At 35.2% G+C, this 20648-nt stretch overlaps 2 protein-coding genes across 3 annotated transcripts in view; one reads left to right on the plus strand and one right to left on the minus strand.

The window, feature by feature from the left end:
- LOC6054790 (lachesin) overlaps positions 1-11976 on the plus strand; it is a 189183-nt gene extending 177207 nt beyond the window's left edge. For both annotated transcript variants that reach the window (XM_038255590.1, XM_038255591.1), the window contains exons 8-10: positions 4728-4856; positions 4944-5057; positions 9917-11976. In XM_038255590.1, coding sequence (XP_038111518.1) covers positions 4728-4856; positions 4944-5057; positions 9917-10020 — 347 coding nt within the window. In that variant the 3' untranslated portion in view covers positions 10021-11976. The remainder of the gene's footprint in view (positions 1-4727; positions 4857-4943; positions 5058-9916) is intronic.
- The window catches only part of LOC6047773 (transient receptor potential cation channel protein painless), a 295911-nt gene that overhangs the window by 8059 nt on the left and 267204 nt on the right, over positions 1-20648 (minus strand). The window lies entirely within an intron of this gene.

A 20648-nucleotide genomic window follows, 5' to 3' on the forward strand; every position in this document is an offset into this window, starting at 1 on the left:
ATCAACAATTCAAATTTTACTGAAATTGGGTTGCAGAATTTTGATTTTATATACATTTTTTTTAATGTAGGAAAATAAAAAAAACAAGGACATGTTTTTTTCGTGACTCTTGACCGGCTCCGTGGCTTAATGGTTACGGCTTCTGCCTCACAAGCAGAAGGTTCAGGGATCAAATCCCGGTCGGTACCTTTAAAATTTGGAATCAGGAATTTGAACTTTGAATATGAACAAAAACGAAAATGAATCAGGTGGGATTCGAACTCACACCTTTGGATTGGTGGTCTGGGACGCTAAGCAGTCAGCCATCAGCAGGTTTACACTCAAGCAGTGAATTGATCCGTAGTGTTGTTGAAACATGTTATCTTCTCATATTAAATACGCGCTGATCCCTGATTTGCCTGAGGGGATTGGAAGTCTAAATATAGATCGAGTTTCCTTCAGATGCTTGCTTCTATGTTTAGGCGGGGCCGAACAATGCCCAGCGACCTCGGAATTGGACCGCAAGGAGCTCTGTCATTCTGAAACGGGTCGTTGGAAGCAGCGCGAGGGCTATCACCACCTAATACCCGGGACTGAGATAAGTTGTATCAACATTCGGCATATACAAAGTCTGATACAAACTATACTTTCCCATAATTTCGCTACCGGTTAGCGGGTATTGGATTGGACCACACACACACAAGGACATGTTTTTTTCGTGACTCGATTATTTGAAGTCCTAAACACTTTTTCGGAAAATCAAACTTTGGATAATTGAAACTTGCGATAATCGAGTTTTGTTCCTGTTCCTGTTTCAATCGAAGCCATTCAAAACATTCAAAACATTGACCTAATTTGTTATATCGTCGTGATTTGCCCCAGTTTCCGATGTTTGCTAAAATATTATTTAATATTTTTTCTCCAATTTAGAATTATGAATTAACTTGAAAATATTACCCAGTCTTTCAAAAGTATTAAAATTGAATGGGAAATATTTGAAACGTCAGGCATTTTGCAGATATGCAAACTTAAATTTTAGCCAAAATAATGCTGACATACGCTGAATACAAATTTTAATGATTTAAATTTTGATTTTAATCGATTATTAAGTATTCAACAGTTCAAATTTATTCTAATAACCAAATCTGAATTTCCAGACTGAAATTTGATTTTTTTTTTCAATTTCGGGAATTCCCGGGACAAATTATAAAAAAAAATCCGTGATCCGGAAATTCCCGGTTTTGGAAAAATCCCGAGAATTTTGTCCCGGCATTTCCCGGGGTGGACGCACTATGATTGTACTTTTAATCTTAAAAAAAAAACAATGTAAATTTACACATTTTCAAAGACAATATTACAACTTTTTCTGACAAATCATCTGTGAACATTCCCAGATGTAACTTTGTGATCAAAATATTCCAAAGTTTTAATAAGCCTCTAATTGCCCCATTAAAGTTAGAATGCGAAATTGAATTGACTCTTTATGACAAAAAAAATTCCGTGATTTTTCGGAACAACTTTGAATGATCTAATTAAAAAATGCTGTGGTTTTCTAATGATTAAAATAGCAGAGCAATTCCAGCTCAAATCAGGATTTTTTCTGGTACTTTTTTACCCGACCCTCTCCGATTTCAATGAAACTTTGTAGACATGTTATCCTAGGCCTATATAAGCCATTTTTGTGTATATGGAGCCAACAGTACTCGAAAATAACATTTGAGAAGGTCGTAAGGTTTTTAAATATTTTTGTATTTTGCAATTTTAAAATTACTGTATCTCGAAGCCGTTGCATCGTATCAAAAAGTGGTCAAAGACAAACTTGTAGGAAATTGGACGGGCTTTCTGGAAAAAATACACTGAAACAAAAAAACACGCCACTTCTGTGAGATTTTTTGATTTTTAAGTTTAAAAGTTAAATTTCAAGGTTATGTCACGATTTTTTTTCGCTCAAATTTTTTGAGAAAATAGCCTAAAATGTTACAAAAAGACTCACGAAAAATGCAGGATGGTATGTCTCTCCTAAAAAAATACAAAAATCATGTACTAAAACTGTTTTTTTTTGAAAAGTGGTCTAAACGTCAAAATTTTCAAAAACCGATAGTGGGAATCGATTCCCCAGACAATTTTACATAAAAGTCTCCATAGTGACCATTGTACCAAGTCCAATCCTTGGGAAGATACAGCGGTTTTAAAAATAAAAATGATGAAAAAACTGGTTTTTTGTTGGTTTGTGGCAATTTCTATATGACAGACTTGGTTTTTTAGTCTCGAAAATAATTTTACCGGAAAGCTCGTCCAATTTCCCATCAGTTTGCCTCTGACAGATTTTCAATTTGACTCGTTTTAATATTTACGTAACCTTATTTACTATCCAGGTTTCTACCACACTGAAAAAAATATTCTATTTACAGTTATGAGCAATGTAATTTAACTTATATTTGTAAGGCCATACATCCAATTGAAAAGCTGTCAGAGGCAAACTTATGGGAAATTGGACGAGCTTTCCGGTAAAAATATTTTCGAGACTAAAAAACCAAGTCTGTCATAAAGAAATTGCCAAAAACCACCAAAAAACCAGTTTTTTCATCATTTTTATTTTTAAAACCGCTGTATCTTCCCAAGGATTGGACTTGGTCAATATGGAGACTTTTATGTAAAATTGTCTAGGAATCGATTCCCACTATCGGTTTTTGAAAATTTTGACGTTTAGACCACTTTTCAATAAAAAAAAACAGTTTTAGTAAATGATTTTTGTATTTTTTAAGGAGAGACATACCATCCTGCATTTTTCGTGAGTCTTTTTGTAACATTTTAGGCTATTTTCTCAAAAATTTTGAGCGAAAAAAAATCGTGACATCACCTTGAAATTTAACTTTTAAACTTAAAAATCAAAAAATCACATAGAAGTGGTGTGTTTTTTTATTTCAGTGTATTTTTTTTCAGAAAGCCCGTCCAATTTCATACAAGTTTGTCCTTGACCACTTTTTGATACGATGCAACGGCTTCGAGATACAGTAATTTTTAAATTGCAAAATACAAAAATATTTAAAAACCTTACGACCTTCTCAAATGTTATTTTCGAGTACTGTTGGCTCCATACACACAAAAATGACTTATATAGGCCTAGGATAACATGTCTCAAAAGTTTCATTGAAATCGGAGAGGGTCGGGTACAAAAGTACCAGAAAAAATCCTGATTCGAGCTGGAATTGCTCAGTATTAAAATTCCCTTAATATGTGTATTTTAGCGTATGCAGGCTGGATTTAAAAAATTGAAAATATTGAGTTCGTAGAGATCGGCACATTTCCAAAATGTTCTGGTTTTTTTAACATTGCAAATCAGTCCAACGGTCTTCTTTTCAAAAATAAGGTCTCTTCTATCAGGCGTCATCCATAAAGTACGTCACGCTCTAGAGGGTAATGCCGCCTTAAAAAATGAAATGGACAAAGATGGACACCAAACAGAAGAAATCAAAGGTCCTGATTGCACCAAAAAGACTCAGTCACTCGCGAGCACAAATCTAGCGCGACGATAAACTGCTCTGATCCTACGTTTGTCACTTCCATGCCAATCGCTACCGAACACTCTCTCTTTGCTCTCCCACTCACCCCAATCGGGTAGTACAGCGAATGGTTCAGAGAGACCGATTTCGTTAAGTCACTCAAAGCTGACTGAAAATAGTTTGCGATCGGCTTTGCATCGATCATAAAAGAAATTGCTTATAATCATTTATAATACTTTGCTTTCATCAAAAGACTTTCTTTTGTGCTGACGTTATAAATAAACAAATTCGATGTTATGGATTGAAAGAAGTTCTACCATGGCCCGGGTCCGGGTACCATAAATCGGGTTTTTATTAAGAGAACGAAGAAAAACAATTAAAATAAAATCGAGGATGTTGAAAACCAGAAGCAGCTCAATAGCATGATATGAAATTCTTAGAATCATTGATCTGGTCTTTGCGGTTTATTTTAATCGCTTTGGGAGACCAGATAACACTTGATCGACTTTCCCTACTTTGCTTTGATTAACATAGTTTTCAATTTCAATTTTGTTATTATTGGCACCTTCACAAAACATTGATAAATTGATGAGCAAGAGAAAGTCTGTTTGAGATGGGACAGAAATGTACATTCGTTACGTTAAACCAAAACCTTTATTCAACTTTTTAACAGCTTACAAACAATGTATTTTTTTTTTCAATTTATAGCCTCATCAAGAGGGCATGACTTTTTAGAATCTAATCGGTTCAACTAACTGCGCTCAGAGTGCTTACCACGTTAATCAAACTATTTGTATGCTTTGCCGGCAAATTCATCCACCTCGTGAGTGCCGCTTCACTAGTTCACGTTGCCTCGATTCTAGGCGTTGGCGTTAGCGGTTTCCACTTGTTGATACTTTCCGCCCTTACGCCTTTAGAGATCTCACAATATCACAGCAAAGAACGTTCCACATGTTGCCGCACCACGATCAAGAATAAAACTGATCGTCGTGGAGGACATTTCACCAAAAAGTTAATTCGTTTGGGATTCCCCAACGTGGTCGTTGTCATTAATAGACAAAAAAATAATAATAACAAATTTCGCGGAATTAAACCGGTTTTGCTGAGCAGCAAAAGAGGCACTCACGAGAGGCAGAGCGAGGGAGAGATCATGAGAGGACGAGATTTTTTGGGAATAAACAACAAAAAAATAGATTTGCAAACTTGAGATATATCTTTTCTCCTTACCGTTTCCCCGTTTTGCAGCATCCAGTCCACCAACGACGATACCTCCCTCGACGACTGAAACCATCACGACCACGGTTTCGTCCACGAAGAGCTTCGAGCTGCCGGCAGGGCCCTCGACGCTGGCACCGGTCAGCTACTTCGATAAAGGTATAATTCCTTATCAATCACCTGTTTGCCGATTGCAAACCTTTAGGGTGTCGTTTTAATTCCATCTTTTAAAAATGTTTCCAACAGGTACCAAATACCAATCCAGCCTGAACGAGGTGGACCGATCGGAGCACAAATCCGGTGACGGTTCGTCCAAATCGGGCCGGGATCGGCCAGCTTCCAAGCACCAGAACAGCAATGGTGAGTTTTCAATGGTTAATGAAACTATCAAATCCTATTTTTATTTGATTTCACTAACACCATCTTTGATCTAAGAAATGTGTTAAAAATATTGTTGTTTGGTCACTTATTTGGCCAGTTATATTAGAATAATGATTGCCCATCCCCCTTCAATAGTGGGCTGAAAAAATCAGGAGGTAAAACGTTCAGAAATTTTAAATATTAAATTGAAATAAATGTGCAATCAACTAAAAATAATTAAAGAAATGCACTTTTCTGCGTGACTTTATGCATAATTAAACTAGTTTAAAAAAATGTAATTTTTGTGACATTTTAATGTACAATACCACAAACAGTGTTTTTTCGTAAAATTTATCTTATGTTCAAAACATAGATTTTTTGCTTGAAAATTATGGTTGTAAAACAACAAATTTTTTGTTCATTCAAATGTAGCTTTTTTTCTTCGACAATTGTCAAGGAACATAAATTTAAACAGCAATTCCCCACGAAAACAGCATGATTCGAAAAAAAAGTTCTCCGATCGGACTCTAAATTTTTCTGGGGGATCCTTGGCCGAAATAATTCGACCCGTATTTTTTTGTTTGGCCATTAGGGCCGCCTACGCCGTGTTAGGGTGGTTCGAAAAATGGCAATGTTAAAATACCAAAATTTTCGTAATTAAAAGACGCAACTTTTGGTACCATAACATCTATAGGTCATCGCTCAAATTTTAAAATTATCGCAGTTTTAGTGAAAAAAGTCGATTTTTCTGGTTTTCGTCATTACCCATTTTTGCGCGTGGCGCTTTGTAAAATCCAGTTTTTATTTTCAAAAAATCGTATCTTAGAGTATCGAATACATAACTTCACCATTTTTTGATATTTTATGTGAAATTTTCCGAGGAATCCGATAAAAATATTTTTATACATAGGCTCTTTGGTCCCGAGACCTTCAAAACAGCATTTTAAGTTTGCATACGACCTTTTCAAATGTTAAGCTAGATTTTTGAAACTTCTTACTATTTTTCCCAAATAGCCCAACTAATCACCTTTCTTTTGCGTCTAGGACAGCTAAAATCTGATGAAGATATGACTTTTTGAAAAAAGTGTTTTTTGCGAAAATCGACGAAAATTGCCATTTTTCGAACCACCCTAACACGGCGTAGGTCACCCTAATGGCCAAACAAAAAAATATGGGTCTAATTATTTTGGCCAAGGATCCCCCAGAAAAAATTGAGCTCGATCGAAGAACTTTTTTTTTCGAATCATGCTGTTTTCGTTGGGATTGCTGTAAAAGATATCTTAAGTTTTTTTGAAAAAGTCCAAAAAATCTAATTTCCAGTCAGGGGTGTTTAAAAAACACTCAAAAATCAAAAACTGAAAATTTGATTTATTTAACCTTTTCAAAAAAAAAACTCGAGATATTTGCAGTGGCCGAAATTTCAAAAAAAATGTTTCAACGGTGAAGCAAGTTTATATCACGAATAAAATTGTTTTCATCTGATTTTGTACAATTGGGATTCACCATCTTTTATTTTGTTGCATTATGAAGCTCTTTGAAACCATATTTGTTTCGTTCAAATTCAATTCAAAAGATACTTGTTACTTTCTAAGCTTTGTGGTTAAGATGGCATTTACTTGCTTACGATTTTAACTTTCCCCATTTAAAAAAAAATCACACAAATTTATAGATATACATTTATGCGTAGGACGAAACTTTTTTTACAGACATTACAAATGTCGTCTTGTCATTTTTTGCTCAACTTTCCCGTTATTCAAATCGCTGTATTTTTTTCTGTAGTGGAAGAATTTGGCTGTTTTAGAGATGATTTGTCAGCAACTTTCGCGGTAAACAATATTTTTTAAATCCCTGAAATTTCCGGAATCCCAGCAAAACTTTAAAATAATTGATCACAAAAATCATTTTTCAGGAACCTTTTTTAAGTTTGTGATTCACATTGAATAACTTTCTTATGAATAAATGTATCTTTTTTAAGGCCTGAAAAAAAAAGCAAAGTAATAAAGAAAAATCACATCCACTTAATGTTAAATTTTAAATAAGTTAGGAATTGAGAGAACAAATGTTTTTCAAATTATTTAATGAGATTACTACCACCAACTGGTGCAAATCGGGACTATGGTCTGAATATGAATATTTATTTTAAAACATAAAATTTTGAAATCGGTGTTCTTATTTGGTTATTTAATTCCTGTTTTAACAAAAATCTAAGGAAAAATGATAAAATATTAAATTTTATTTTGGATAAAAAAAGACATTTATTCGTATCGATAACTAAGTACCGTAAACCAGGGTGTCATTGATAGGATTTCAGATTATTTTTGAAATATTTTCCGACTGATAAACTGCCCATGTTCGCAAAAATGGCCCATGCAAATATTTGTCCCTTGGCTCTGGCCAGGGTCGAGGATTTGACGAAAACAAAAAAAATAGCGAAAAAAACTTTTGGCGATACTAAACATCGCAATTTTTCAAAAATTCAAAAGATGTTTAAATCAACCCAAACATGCTTAAAATGATTTTTAATGCAGGTGAATGTTTTTGAGAAAAATTGTTTTGCCCTCTGATTTTTCGGGCCATTTTTGAGGGGGCGACTGTCGTTCAACTCCAATGAGATACTACTACTGAGGAAAGGGTAGTTGATATTAAAGCATAAAATTTGGGAATCGGTGCTCTAATTTGGTTGTTCAATTAATGTTATAACCGAAATCAATGAAACAAATTCAAATCATTTTTCATAAATTATAGTTTCAAACTAAGGCTACCTGAAGAAAAATGAATTAATATTTGGTTCTATTTTGAATTTGAAAAAAAAAAAATACATTTATATACGTCAATTCAATACCAACTCATTTAAAGCATTAACAAAATAATCATAAGAATTAAAGATTTAGGATTTTTTCTGATCAGTAAATTCAAATTAATAATTTAATTTTTTTTTCAAAATTCTTATCGGTAACTAAGTACCGTAAATCGGGGTGACATTGATAGGATTTCAGATTATTTTTGAAATATTTTCCGACTGGTTAGGTTTGTCTCAAAATTATTATTTTATAACATGTACACATGTAGGCCACACAAGGTACATGCACTATTTTTGCAAATTATTTTTTTAAATTGTTGAAAAAAACAGCATTTGAAACTCTATTTTTGAATTTTGGGGTGACTTTGATAGTCATAGTTTTTGTTGTAAAAATCGAATTTAAAGTGAGCAAATTTTATTTTATTTTTTGTCAAATGTTTTTCAAAGTTTATGTTGCCCCTTTTCAAAATTGGTCCGAAAAATCAGGGGGTGAAAAAATATTTTTTCGAGGAATTCACCAAAAGTAGAAATAGTAAAATAAGAGATATTAAATTTCTCAAATGCTTTTCTGGAATTGGGAAATATGAGTATTTAGCCAATATGTCATTTAATGAAATTTTGTTCAATTTTTTTTCATTGATAAGTCCAGAAAATGTAGCAAAGCGCTTGAATAGCAGACACTATGAACAAATTTATTTTCAAACCGAATTGTTTTCACACTTTCCTTGCAATTTGTTTATTTTTGTTTCAATAAATTTTACAGAGATTCGAAAATAAATTGTTCAACTGCTTTGCGTTTTCTTTCTTTGCTGTTTTTAATGTCGTTCTATCACATTCTTTGTGAACGTTAAATAGAAAAAAAAATCATGTTTTAACATCGAATTGTGTTATCCGAGGCATGTTACAACCAAAACTTATTAAGATGAAACTATTCGTAAAACCTTGTAATAAATAAATGATATTTTCGAAAATGAGTTTCAAAAATGCTTAATGAAAATCTTGTGGATTGCTTGAATAAAAAATTCAATGGTCAAATATATTTAGGGACAATTGGTTGAATAATTAATGATAATTTTGCGGAATTTTGCGGCATTTACAAAATTTCACGGTCAAGGGCAAATTTCACGGACTACGTGGATTCCGCGAAATCGTGAAAAATCACTAGCCCTAATAATCATATTTTTGGGCTCGTTTTAAAAATATTTTAAACTTTTAAGAAATTACATTGTACAGCACCGCAAAAACTTTTTTTCGTCAATACTTTAAAATATTGGAAATTTATGATTGCAAAACAAATGGACAGTTGTATAATGCATTTTAAAATACTTTTTTCATTCAAATGTTGACACCGTGTCCTGTAACATCAATATTAATTTTTTAATCCCCCCCCCCTTTCGACCCCCTCGAGAAACATAAACTTCAATAAATATTTGTTATAAGGCCGTTAAATTTTTTTTTGAAGTTTATGAAGCTTTTAAAAAATACATGTAAATTTGTAAATACCTAATTGAAGGGTCCGCGACCCAACATTGCATATTAAACTAAATATGAAGCGTGAATCAAATTTTTTTAACATATTACATCATATTTGTTTTTTTTTCCTGAAGATGGCTATAAATTTGAATGTTTTTCAAAACCACATTAATTTACAACGATTTCATCTTACCTAAGCTTGGCTTAGCTTATTTTTATTGAGAAATTCATGGCATAAAAGTATATTGATAATACTCTATATCAACATTTTCGTAATTATAGTTAACTAACTTTCTAAACCTATCATAATTTTACGAAAAGCTTCTTCTTGTAGTATTTTGATCACTTCCTTACCAAGATCAGTATGGTTCCATACCATTCCATGCATATTTAATTTGTACTCTTAATTTTGCGGAAAAATCTTAAACCTATCAAATCCTCAACTATTCTTCTATTTCAACACAACCGAATCTGAATTTTCGGACAAAAAAAAATTTTCAATTGGGGATCATGTTTTAAATTAAAATTTATATACTTTCTTAATTTTGTTTAATTTCATCTTTTTCTTATCTCTTAACTTCCTCAGGATCCTCCCACGTGGTCAGCGCCAGTTGGACACTGGTGGCGCTGGCCGTGGCCCTCCAGACGCTGGTGTCCAGGCTAGCACCATCCAGCAGCAGCCAGCAGTGACGATGACTGCCAGGACTGCCGGACGTTTCCGTAGTAGTTGTAGTAGCAGCAGTTTGTTGGCACTTTTGTTAATCCCGAACGGTCGCGGGAGAGCGATCCCGAGAACTTTTTCGATGTTATCGTTCCGTTGGTTATTCCAACCGGTTGATCTGTCCCGGAGGGGATGCGAGGACACAGTCCTCCAGACGGCGAGGGAGAGGGTCGCCGGTTCCAGATTTTTGCTTGCAATGATTTCAGGACGCGTTCGCACAGCACGCTCACCACAAATGGGATGAGGAAAAATAAACAATGGTTTGAACCGAATTGTGTAAAGGTAGCTATGTTACAATTTGTACATTTAATCAAAATATTTAGAACAAGACAAGGGTAGGTAAATTTTTACGACAAGGTAAGAAACACTCAAACACACAAAAATCAAACGAGCAAACAAAATATTAAACGATAAACTTAAAAAAACTTAGACTAGAAAGAGCAAACCTAGGTTGCGGCGAGTTAAACCGAAAAATAAAACTGTGGGGAGGGATAGTGAGAGCGATTGTTGTAAAGTTAAGTTATTATCAGGTAATGGAACTCAACCCCGATGACAGGCGCGATATGATAATTGATAGTGTTAATGCCTTACATAAAAAAAAAAAACAAGTTAAGCTAAAAACGAATTGAGCGCCCAAACAAGCAGAGCTCGGAACAGCTGTAATTTAAGTCAAACAAATAAAAGTACAGTTTATGGAAATCAAAACTATTGACCGCAAGGAAACTGGTGTTGTGACGATAGAGCAAGTGAATTTATCAAACAAATGCTTTTTTGTTGTTTTGAGTTGAATTTATGCCGACGCAAAAGATGGTGAGTATTTATGATATTTGTAATCATGAGAGAATTTAAGTATTCATGACTTTTTTTGTGAAATTTATCAACAACATAGTATATTTTTTAATTCAGTCCGGTCTATTATATCTTGAATCTTGCTAAAATTTTACTTTAAATATTTTTTAAATTAATTTAAACATTAGGGTGCCCAGAACAAGGAACTTTTCTCAGAACCTCGCTCCACATGCTGAATATTGTTCCTTAGCTATTTACGGACTCTGGGCCAAAAAAGTATCCACGTGGTTTAGGAATGGTCCCTAAGTAGTCATTTTTATATAGTTGGAATGATTTATTTTTATTTTAAAGGGACAACTTGCATAGTTTTCCAGGTTTTCTCTGTTTAACGTTGAATATCAATGACTTTTCTTTTCAAATTCCTTTCAAAACATATTTATCCATTACATGACCCGAATTATTTCTAAGACTTGTGAAAACCTGTAAACTTTTGAGTTGACAAATTTAGATTTTTTTAAAGGTCATAAAAGCTATTTTGTTTTTTTTTTTCAAAAAAACTCTAGAAATGTTTTCTTGAAAACGCTGAAAACGATATTATTCGTAAAATCAAACTTGGCATTTCGTAAACTTTCAAACGTTTAAAAAAGGTTTGTTTAGTGAATATGAATATTTGCAAAAGTCATAAGCACTCTGATAGCAAAGTGAAATTTGTGAGCTGCAAAACGATACATTTTTATATTTTTAATTCCCAAATTTCAAATTTAGCTTACTAATTCCTTGGCAAGACAGGTCAAAAATTACTTTTTTGATGAAATGCACCAATTTAAAGTTTTTGGCATTTCTAGTTTTTTAAAATGGTAATTGTTTTGTATTTTAATACTTTATTAACAGTCTGGACCCGGAGCCTAATTTTTCTGTTACATTCTTATTGGAATTCCATATAAACTGTAACGGGAACTGCAGGCACCGGGTCCTGACTATTAATGAAAAGCACCCAAAAGACATGTTTAATCAGCAAAGCAGTTCTCTACGAAATCGGTCTTTTTACTTTAATTTTAATTTTTGTATTTTTTAATCCGTCTGAAACTTTTTTGGTGCCTTCAGTATGCCCAAAGAAGCCATTTTGCATCATTAGTTCGTTCATATAATTTTCCATACAAATTTGGTTCAATTCAAAAATCTGTATCTTTTGAAGGAATTTTTTGATCGATTTGGTGTCTTCGGCAAAGTTGTAGGTATGGATATGGACTACACTTAAAAAAAATTATACACATTAAAAAAAATAGGTGATTTTTAATTTCACTTTTAGTCACTAAAACTTGATTTGCAAAAAACACTATTTTTTATTTTTTGATATGTTTTAGAGGACATCAAATGCCAACTTTTCAGAAAATTCCAGAATGGGCAAAAAATCTTTGACCAAGTTATAATTTTTTGAATCAATACAGATTTTTTCAAAAAATCAAAATATTGGTCGCAAAAATTTTTCAACTTGATTTTTCGATGTAAAATTGAATTTGCAATCAAAAAGTTGTTAAGTGAATTTTTGATAAAGTGCACCGTTTTCAAGTTAAATCTATTTAAAGGGAACTTTTTTGAAAATAATCGCAGTTTTTCATTGTTTAAATTAGTGCCCATGTTTGCCCACCTTTGATTATTTTTTTAATTGCTGAGAAAATTCTCTATATTTTGCTTTATTGAACTTTATTGATACGACCCTCGGTTGCTGAGATATTGCCATGCAAAGGTTAAAAAACAGGAAAATTCATGTTTTCTAAGTCTCACCCAAAAAAACCCACCATTTTCTAATTTCGATATCTCAGCAACTAATGGTCCGATTTACAATGTTAAAATATGAAACACTTGTGAAATTTTCCGATCACTTTGAAAAAAAAAATATTTTCAAAAATTTATAACATGTCAAACGGGCCAAACATTCAATATTACGCCCTTTTGAAATGTTATACTTGATTTACATTTTTGGAAAATTTAAAATTGTAACTCGGACCATTAGTTGCTGAGATATCGACATTAGAAAATTGTGGGTTGTTTGGGTGAGACTTAGAAAACATCAATTTTCCTGTTTTTTAACCTTTGCATGGCAATATCTCAGCAACCAAGGGTCTTATCAATAAAGTTCAATAAAGCAAAATATAGAGAATTTTCTCAGCTTTCCAAAATAATAGTTTATGCAACAAATTGCAAAAAGAGGATTTTTTCAGCACGAGTCGTACATTTATCCAACGAGGTTCACCGATATGGATAAATAAGAAGAGAGCTGAAAAAATCAAGTTTTGCAACGAGTTCCATACAACATTTTTTGCAATTCCAAAAAACACACACTGAGTGAAATTTTTTTGTAAAATTTTCATGTATTTAGTCAATAAATCGTTTAAATCAAAAAAAATTATGAAAATTGTTACTTTTTGAAACAAGTAGATCTTTTCAGCATTTATTTTGAAAAGTGTTGCTTTTCGATTCTGTTATTTTTGGTACAGAAAAGTAGGCTGTTTCGTCATTCAAGAATGACACGACGGAATTGCAAAAATGTTTTTTTCAAAGGTGGGCATGGGCACTTATTTAAAAATTATAAAAACTGCGATCATTTTCAAAAAAGCCACCTAAAAATGGCTATAACTTGAAAACGGTGCACTTTATAAAAAATTCACTAAAGTTCTTTTTGATTGCAAATTCGATTTTTCATCGATAAATGAAGTTCAATTTTTTTCGATTTTTAAAAAAATTCTGTATTGATTCAAAAAATTATGACTCGGTCAAAGATTTTTTGCCCATTCTGGAAATTTCTGAAAAAAGGCATTTAATGTCCTCTAAAACATATCAAAAAATAAAAAAAAATTAAAAAATTGAAAATAGTGTTTTTTTGCAAATTAATTTTTAGTGACAAAATATGAAATTTAAAATCACCACATTTTTTTTGCTGTGTATCATTTTTTTCAGTGTAGTCCATATCCAACTTTGCCGAAGACACCAAATCGATCAAAAAATTCCTTCAAAAGATACAGATTTTTGAATTTTCACATATTATTTTTGTATGGACAACTGCCAAATTTGTATGGAAAATTATATGAACGAACTAATGATGCAAAATGGCTTCTTTGGGCATACCGAAGGCACAAAAAAAAATCAGTCGGATTAAAAAATACAAAAAATCGAATGATCGAAATCTCAGAGAATAGGTCATAATTTGAACCACCCTTTAGGCCGGGACCGTGGGGTAGGGGTAAGCGTGGTTGCCTCTCACCCAGTCGGCTTGGGTTCGATCCCAGAAGGTTTCGGTGGCAAATTTTGAGACGAGATTTGTCTGATCACGCCTTCCGTCGGACGGGGAAGTAAATAATGGCCCGGTCTAACCTAAAGGGTTAGGTCGTTAGCTCAGTCCAGGTGTAGGAGTCGTCGCCCTGGGTCCTGCCTCGGTGGAGTCGCTTGTAGGCAGTTGGACTAACAAACCAAAGGTCGTCAGTTCGAAGCCCGGGGTGGAGGGAAGCTAAGGTGTAAAAAGAGGTTTGCAATTGCCTCAACAATCATGCCTTCGGACACCTAGTTTCGAGTAGGAATCTTGCAATCGAGAACTGATTTTATTTTGATTTGATTTTTTATTATGCAAAATATTAGAAAATCGAAGCTAAATAAAGATAATGATTTGGCATTTGTATAAACAGTCCTAAAATGTAAATGACAGTTGAAGATACAGATGCAGATGGAGGAAACCAAGATGCAAAATTGCTTCAGTTGACTTCACTTATTTCCATTTTTAATGTGATTTTCTAGAAGAAAGAAAATCATCATTATAATGTTTTTGACAAGTTTTCGAAGGAATACGAGAATCTTTCATTGAAAAAGTATCAAATTCAGATGGTTTTTTAGTTCAAATTATAGCTGCTTTAAATAATATGCTAAAACATGTTTTTTTACCAAATAAGTTGATTTATTTGCTTGTAAAAAGAACCCTATCTCGAATTAAAAAAGACACCTCTCATCAATTTTTGCACCCGGCATGAATTGTTGTTGAATTCGCTTAACGAATAAGTTTCCAAGAAACGAAAGAATGCATAGTTTTCCAGATAACAGTCAATTAACCGTCAGCATCTGAACGAAACTAGGTCTCTCGCCAGGAAAGCTCAGCGCAAGCACAACTACAAAATTAAACAAATTTCGGTGTGACAAGGCAGGCACCCGGAAGGTGAGTGCAACTTGCATGACGTGCCATCCCCAAAATCGTATAATTGGCAATCAAGGTGTCGCCTTTGGGTTATTGCTGCACGTGTCAGTTTAAACTTTTTTCCTCTGTTAAGTTTTGGACAACATTTGGCGAACAAAATCAGTATTCGAAAGGGGTGGGGAAGGGGCGTGGTTAATCAAAAAATGACGGGACAGGAGCAGAGAAAAAACGCATGTGTATGTTAAACTAAATAAATTTTATCGTTGTATCAAAAAAACAAAAAAAAAACTCTAAGGACAAGCTAAACACAAAGCAAAACTATTATAAGAGCTATGAAAATGTACCATAACCAAAAAAACACACACACAGCGTACTACTTAAGGATATCACATACCACTAAAACACTTGCTAAGTAAAATCAAACAAAAGTAATAAAAAAGTCAACAAAACAAATTATCGTTAAGGATAGAGTAGTGGAAGGACAATTGCGCTGCGCTTTCAACAAAAACAAAAAAAAACACACAGAAACTTTCTAAAACAGGAACCCAAAGTGAACTCTATTGAATGTTTCAAAACCAAGAAGAAAGCACAACTCATGGCTCCTTAAACGAAATATTACCGGCAAAAAAGGTGGTGGCAAACAGCAGCGGGAGGAGCAAGGCTTTCATACAAAACAAAACTATTGCTGGCTGGAAATCACTCGATAGTTAGAACGAATGGCGCAAAGTTTGTTAACACAATCACCGCGGCGGAACTCATACACGTTGATTGAAAATCACCAGTGGAAATTTAAAGAAAAGTGAAAAAACCTAAACAAAAATACAATTAAACAAAATCAACAACAGAAATTATTAAGTGCGCCCTGGAGCAAAACGTCGTTGTAGATTAGACTAATGAAACAGAACTGAAATATATATTTTGCTTTAAAAAGTTTTGTTTTGAATTTCCATTTTATTTTAATTATCACATAAACAAATAATCAGCTGGAACTTTCATGGTGGTAAGTACAAAACAAGAAAAGAGGTAAAGATATAAACTGTCATGTAAAGTGGATTTGAGAATATGGGTAATAATCCGTCAACTCACACAGCAGTTGCTCCGACACTTCTTCGATTTGCGTGAAACTTTGGGCGAAGAAGTTATTTTTGTCCCTGATCACGTAGGGGCGGGACAAACCCTTCCATTTATGAACATTCGAAAACAGACGTGTTTTTTTAATAATTTGCAGCCTAAAGTAACCAAACAGCACTAAAACAGGAAATCATTCAGCACCAAAAGCGCATTTAGAGTTACTACGCGTAAAAGCTAAGAAGTTTTAAAAATTGCACCTAAAGCGCATTTACAGCCGATTTGCAGCTTATTTTGGACTTTATATTTAATAATATTCTAAGAAATGGTCGCTCATGGTAACTATTTTTAAAAATCGAAAAACTGCTAATATTTCGCTGAAATCAAAAATTGGGTGGCTATATCTTGAAAAATGATCCCTATATCAAACAATCTGTAAAGTACTTTTCGATTCCAAATTCAATTTTACATAAAAAATGGTGTCAAAATTGTGTTTGCATAAAATTTTGATTTTTTCCAAAAATCACATATAAAAAGAAAATTATAACATAGCTTAAAAGTTGCGGGTGTTGGTCCCCTTAAACATAACGAAAAATCTCAAATGTAAAAAATAGGGAAATTGAGTTTTGTGAAAAAAAGTTAATAAAAAAGCGGAAATTTTAACCATAAATAAAGCTTCAAATTGTTATAACTTGAAAAAACAAATAAAGTGCTTTTCGAATGCAAATTCAAATTTCAAAACTATTTTCTGGAAGATTTTTTTTATCACCTTTTTTGAAAAATCATGGCTTGATGGTAATGTGTTTGTCTCTTAAATACATTGAAAAATTTAAAAAAATGATTACCAAAAAAATTTTTTTTGAGTTAAAAAATAATAAAAACTTATTTTTATTCGTCTATTTACAACCTATAGCGGTATACGCACTTCGGAAGGAATCGGTCAAGAAAAAATCAAATGGACAGCAGCGGCAGCGCAAGCAAGTCAGAGAGGGTGAAGAAAAGCCCCAAGAAAACGCTCCCTCTCCCTTGTTCTGCTGTTCGTAAAGCTGTTTCTTGACCCTTTTCCTTCCGATCTGCATACTAGCCTTATAGGGTAGGGTAGTCATCAAAGTGACACTTTTGGTTTTCAACTTTCAACGTTTTGTGTATTTTTTGCATCGGCATGTTATAATGAGTTTCAATTTCAATTCAATTCGGTTTTATTGGTGAATAATCAAGGTACAATGAATTATTTTGAAGTGCATAACAGAGTTTTGGAGTTCCTTACAGCTGTGTGTTGCATCATAATCCATTTAGGAACAATTATTTCTTTAACTAAAGCACTAGCAAGAGTAAAAAAAACTATAAAAAAAACTTACAGAAATTGCAAAGGAAAGGGGATAGAGGAAGAGAAAGCTTATATCTGGATCACAGGTAATTTATCCTTTGTAGATGTGTTTGATCATCAGTTCCTCAAGGGCCAGGAATTGTTCTGCCTTGTTCCGGCAGCTCCGAAACCGCGTCATCATCTCCCCCGCGAGAGCAAAAAACTCCAGCAGTGTAAAGAGATCTTCCCCGGTTACTCCTTGCTGGGCCGTACTGCCGCTACCGGCAGCGACCACGCTGGCGAACGAACGCCCCCAACCAGGAGGGAACGCTGAATTATCCGCTGGAACCGTTCGCTGGCCAGCTGCAGGAACGGCTGCGCTCGTACTTCGCTGAGGAGGGTGGGACGCTTTCTTCTTCCTCTTTTCCTGCTCCTCGAGGTAGGACTTGCGCGCGACGCATCCGCGGTAATTGCCGGTATGGTTACCGTCACAGTTCGCGCACTTTACGCGCGACTTGGTTTGCTCTGCGTTTTCCCCCAAATCCGCCTTTCGTGGCAGTGCGCACGCCTCCGAGAGGTGTGACTCACCGCACTTCACGCAGCGGGGCCGGAGGTTGCAGTTCCGCGAGCCGTGGCCGATTTTCTGGCAACGGTGGCATTGCGCTACGTCCGTCGGGTTCTTGGTGTGAAACCGCCAGTTTACCCAAAAACCGTCCAACGTTTTAGTCCGCCGCAGGTCTTGGATCTTGACGGTGCCGCGGTCGAAGTACAACAGGTACAGTGTGTGTGTACCTGTTACCGTTGTCTTGTGCGAAAGCACTTTAATCTCCCGCGGTTTTATTCCGGCGTCCGAGATGGGACCCTTCAGATCGGAGATCGGACGGTCTTGATAACCCTGCAAGACGACCTTAACAGGGGGCTTCTCGGGGTTGAATGTGTAGAAGTTGAAGTTGCTACGCTTCAATTCTTCAAACACCAGGTCGAAATTCTTTTTGGTCAGTGTGATCACTTGCACTGCCGACTTACCGATTTTCAGACAATATCCGAGGCCTTCCAGCAACTCGTCAACATCGTCCGCTAACGTGTCCAAAACAAAAATTGGAGGTGGTTTACGTTCCGCTGGAGAGTTGTTCTTTTTTGACGTCGGCATTTTTTTCCGTGCACGACCATCATCGTCGTCGTCGTCGTCGGTAGTACTGCTACCGTCGGAGTTGTTATTTTCTTCGTCGTCGCTTAGCATCTGGAACTCGTTCCTGATGGGGATGTTGGCGGATGTTGATGTGCCACTGGTCGTGGCACCGGAAGTACCGGAACGGGTTCGCACTGGTGATCTCGGAACGCATCCGGGATGTAGTAACTTTTTGTCGATTCCATCTGCGCTCACGCTCCCCTGCGCGATGGCGGCCGACACGGCGTTGATTTGTTTACCTTTTTGCACACGGCCGGTAGACGAACTTCGCGGGTTTTTCGAGGCGCACTCGAACTGCCACGGCCACGGCCGGCCTTTGGCATGCTGGAGAAGCAAACTCGCGGGTAACCACAATCAATTACGGCGAAAAAAAAATCGAAAAAACGATGGAGCACTGAGCACTAGCTGCATGCTCTCGTGCGTACACGGAGGGAGCTGACAATTTAATTTTTGGATCAGACTATCGCTTGATTTTTTTTATGTCATCCTGAAGTTAAATTATTCCAACAGTTTTCATGTTCAGTATTTGAATCACGGATGGTGGTACCCTACCCATTATGTTATTCGTAAATACCACATGTTATTCGGTATGTGGAGCACTGATTTGTGATGGAAAAAATCGTAAAAAATTTGTAAACGAAAAATAAAACTGACCCAATCCACCTGATTGGTCGGTTCCTTCCGGCCTTATAACCAAAAATAGAACGCAAACAAGATGCAGAAAGAAATTTAATCAGAATTTTTAGCTCTTTGGAAAACAAGTGTTAGCAAGAACCGGCTCCGTGGCTTAATGGTTACGGCTTCTGCCTCATAAGCAGAAGGTTCAGGGATCAAATCCCGGCCGGTACCTTTGAACTTTGAAATTTGGAATCAGGAATCTGAACTTTGAATATGAACAAAAAACGAAAATGAATCAGGTGGGATTCAAACTCACACCTCTGGATTGGTGGTCAGGGACGCTAAGCAGTCGGCCATCAGAAGGTTTACACTCTAGTAGTGAATTGATCCGTAGTGTTGACACATGTTATCTTCTCATATTAAATACGCGCTGATCCCTGATTTGCCTGACGGCATTGGAAGTCTAAATATAGATCGAGTTTCCTTCAGATGCTTGCATCTATGTTTAGGCGGGGCCGAACAATGCCCAGCGACCTCGGAATTGGACCGCAAGGAGCTCTGTGCATTTTTGAACATGCGAAAAACGACTTGTTTTTCATTAATTTTTGGCCTGGAAAGAGGATGAAATGGAAATTTGGTGTCAGAGGAACTTTTATGTAAAAAAATAGGACACCCGAATCGAGGTACTCAGAATTCTGAAAATAAAACTCTTGCGTTTCGTCGAAAAAAATACAAATATAGTTTCAAAAAATCTGCAATTTTTCGTTACTACACCCAAAGGAAAAATATATCTCAAAATCTGCAACATTGGATTTGCTGCAGAAAATGTCATATTTTATAACATTTTTTGCAGCAAGCCCGTAGATCATTTTTGCCCGCGTGTAAAAATTTCAGTGATCTGCAGTTCTCACCAACACATGTAATGCTGGCCCATCCCCGAGCAACACTCCAAAGAGAAGCATATGTTGGTGCTCTTTCACTCAATTTTCATCAAGCGTCCATGGCGCGGTGGTAGCGTGTCGGATCAATAACCAAGAAGTTGATGGTTCTATCCTCGTTATGTTAAGGGTTTTTTTGTGAAATACAACCAAAAAGCCGTCGGTAATGTCGATAATTGTCGGTAACGGGCAAAAATGTCATACTCCTATATCGCAAAAAATGCATGAGGACAGATTTCATGCAGATTCTGATATACTTTCATGCCGCCATGCATCACAATCATGCGACTGCCAGTTGGGTGTAGAAAGTAAATATTTTTGAAACATGTCAATATATGGAAAATTTAAAGCACTTTCTTCTAGAGAAAAACTGAAACCCAGAAGGTTAATTTTTTCATTAGGAACAAAACTGTTAATTTTAAAATTTAGTGTTTTTTGTAACTTTGCATGGTTATTTTTCTACAAAGTTGTAGAGCAGACAATTTATATAAACATAAGGGGTTTGCTTG

Source organism: Culex quinquefasciatus, chromosome 2 (assembly GCF_015732765.1).
Source record: "Culex quinquefasciatus strain JHB chromosome 2, VPISU_Cqui_1.0_pri_paternal, whole genome shotgun sequence".
Lineage (NCBI taxonomy): Eukaryota > Metazoa > Arthropoda > Insecta > Diptera > Culicidae > Culex > Culex quinquefasciatus.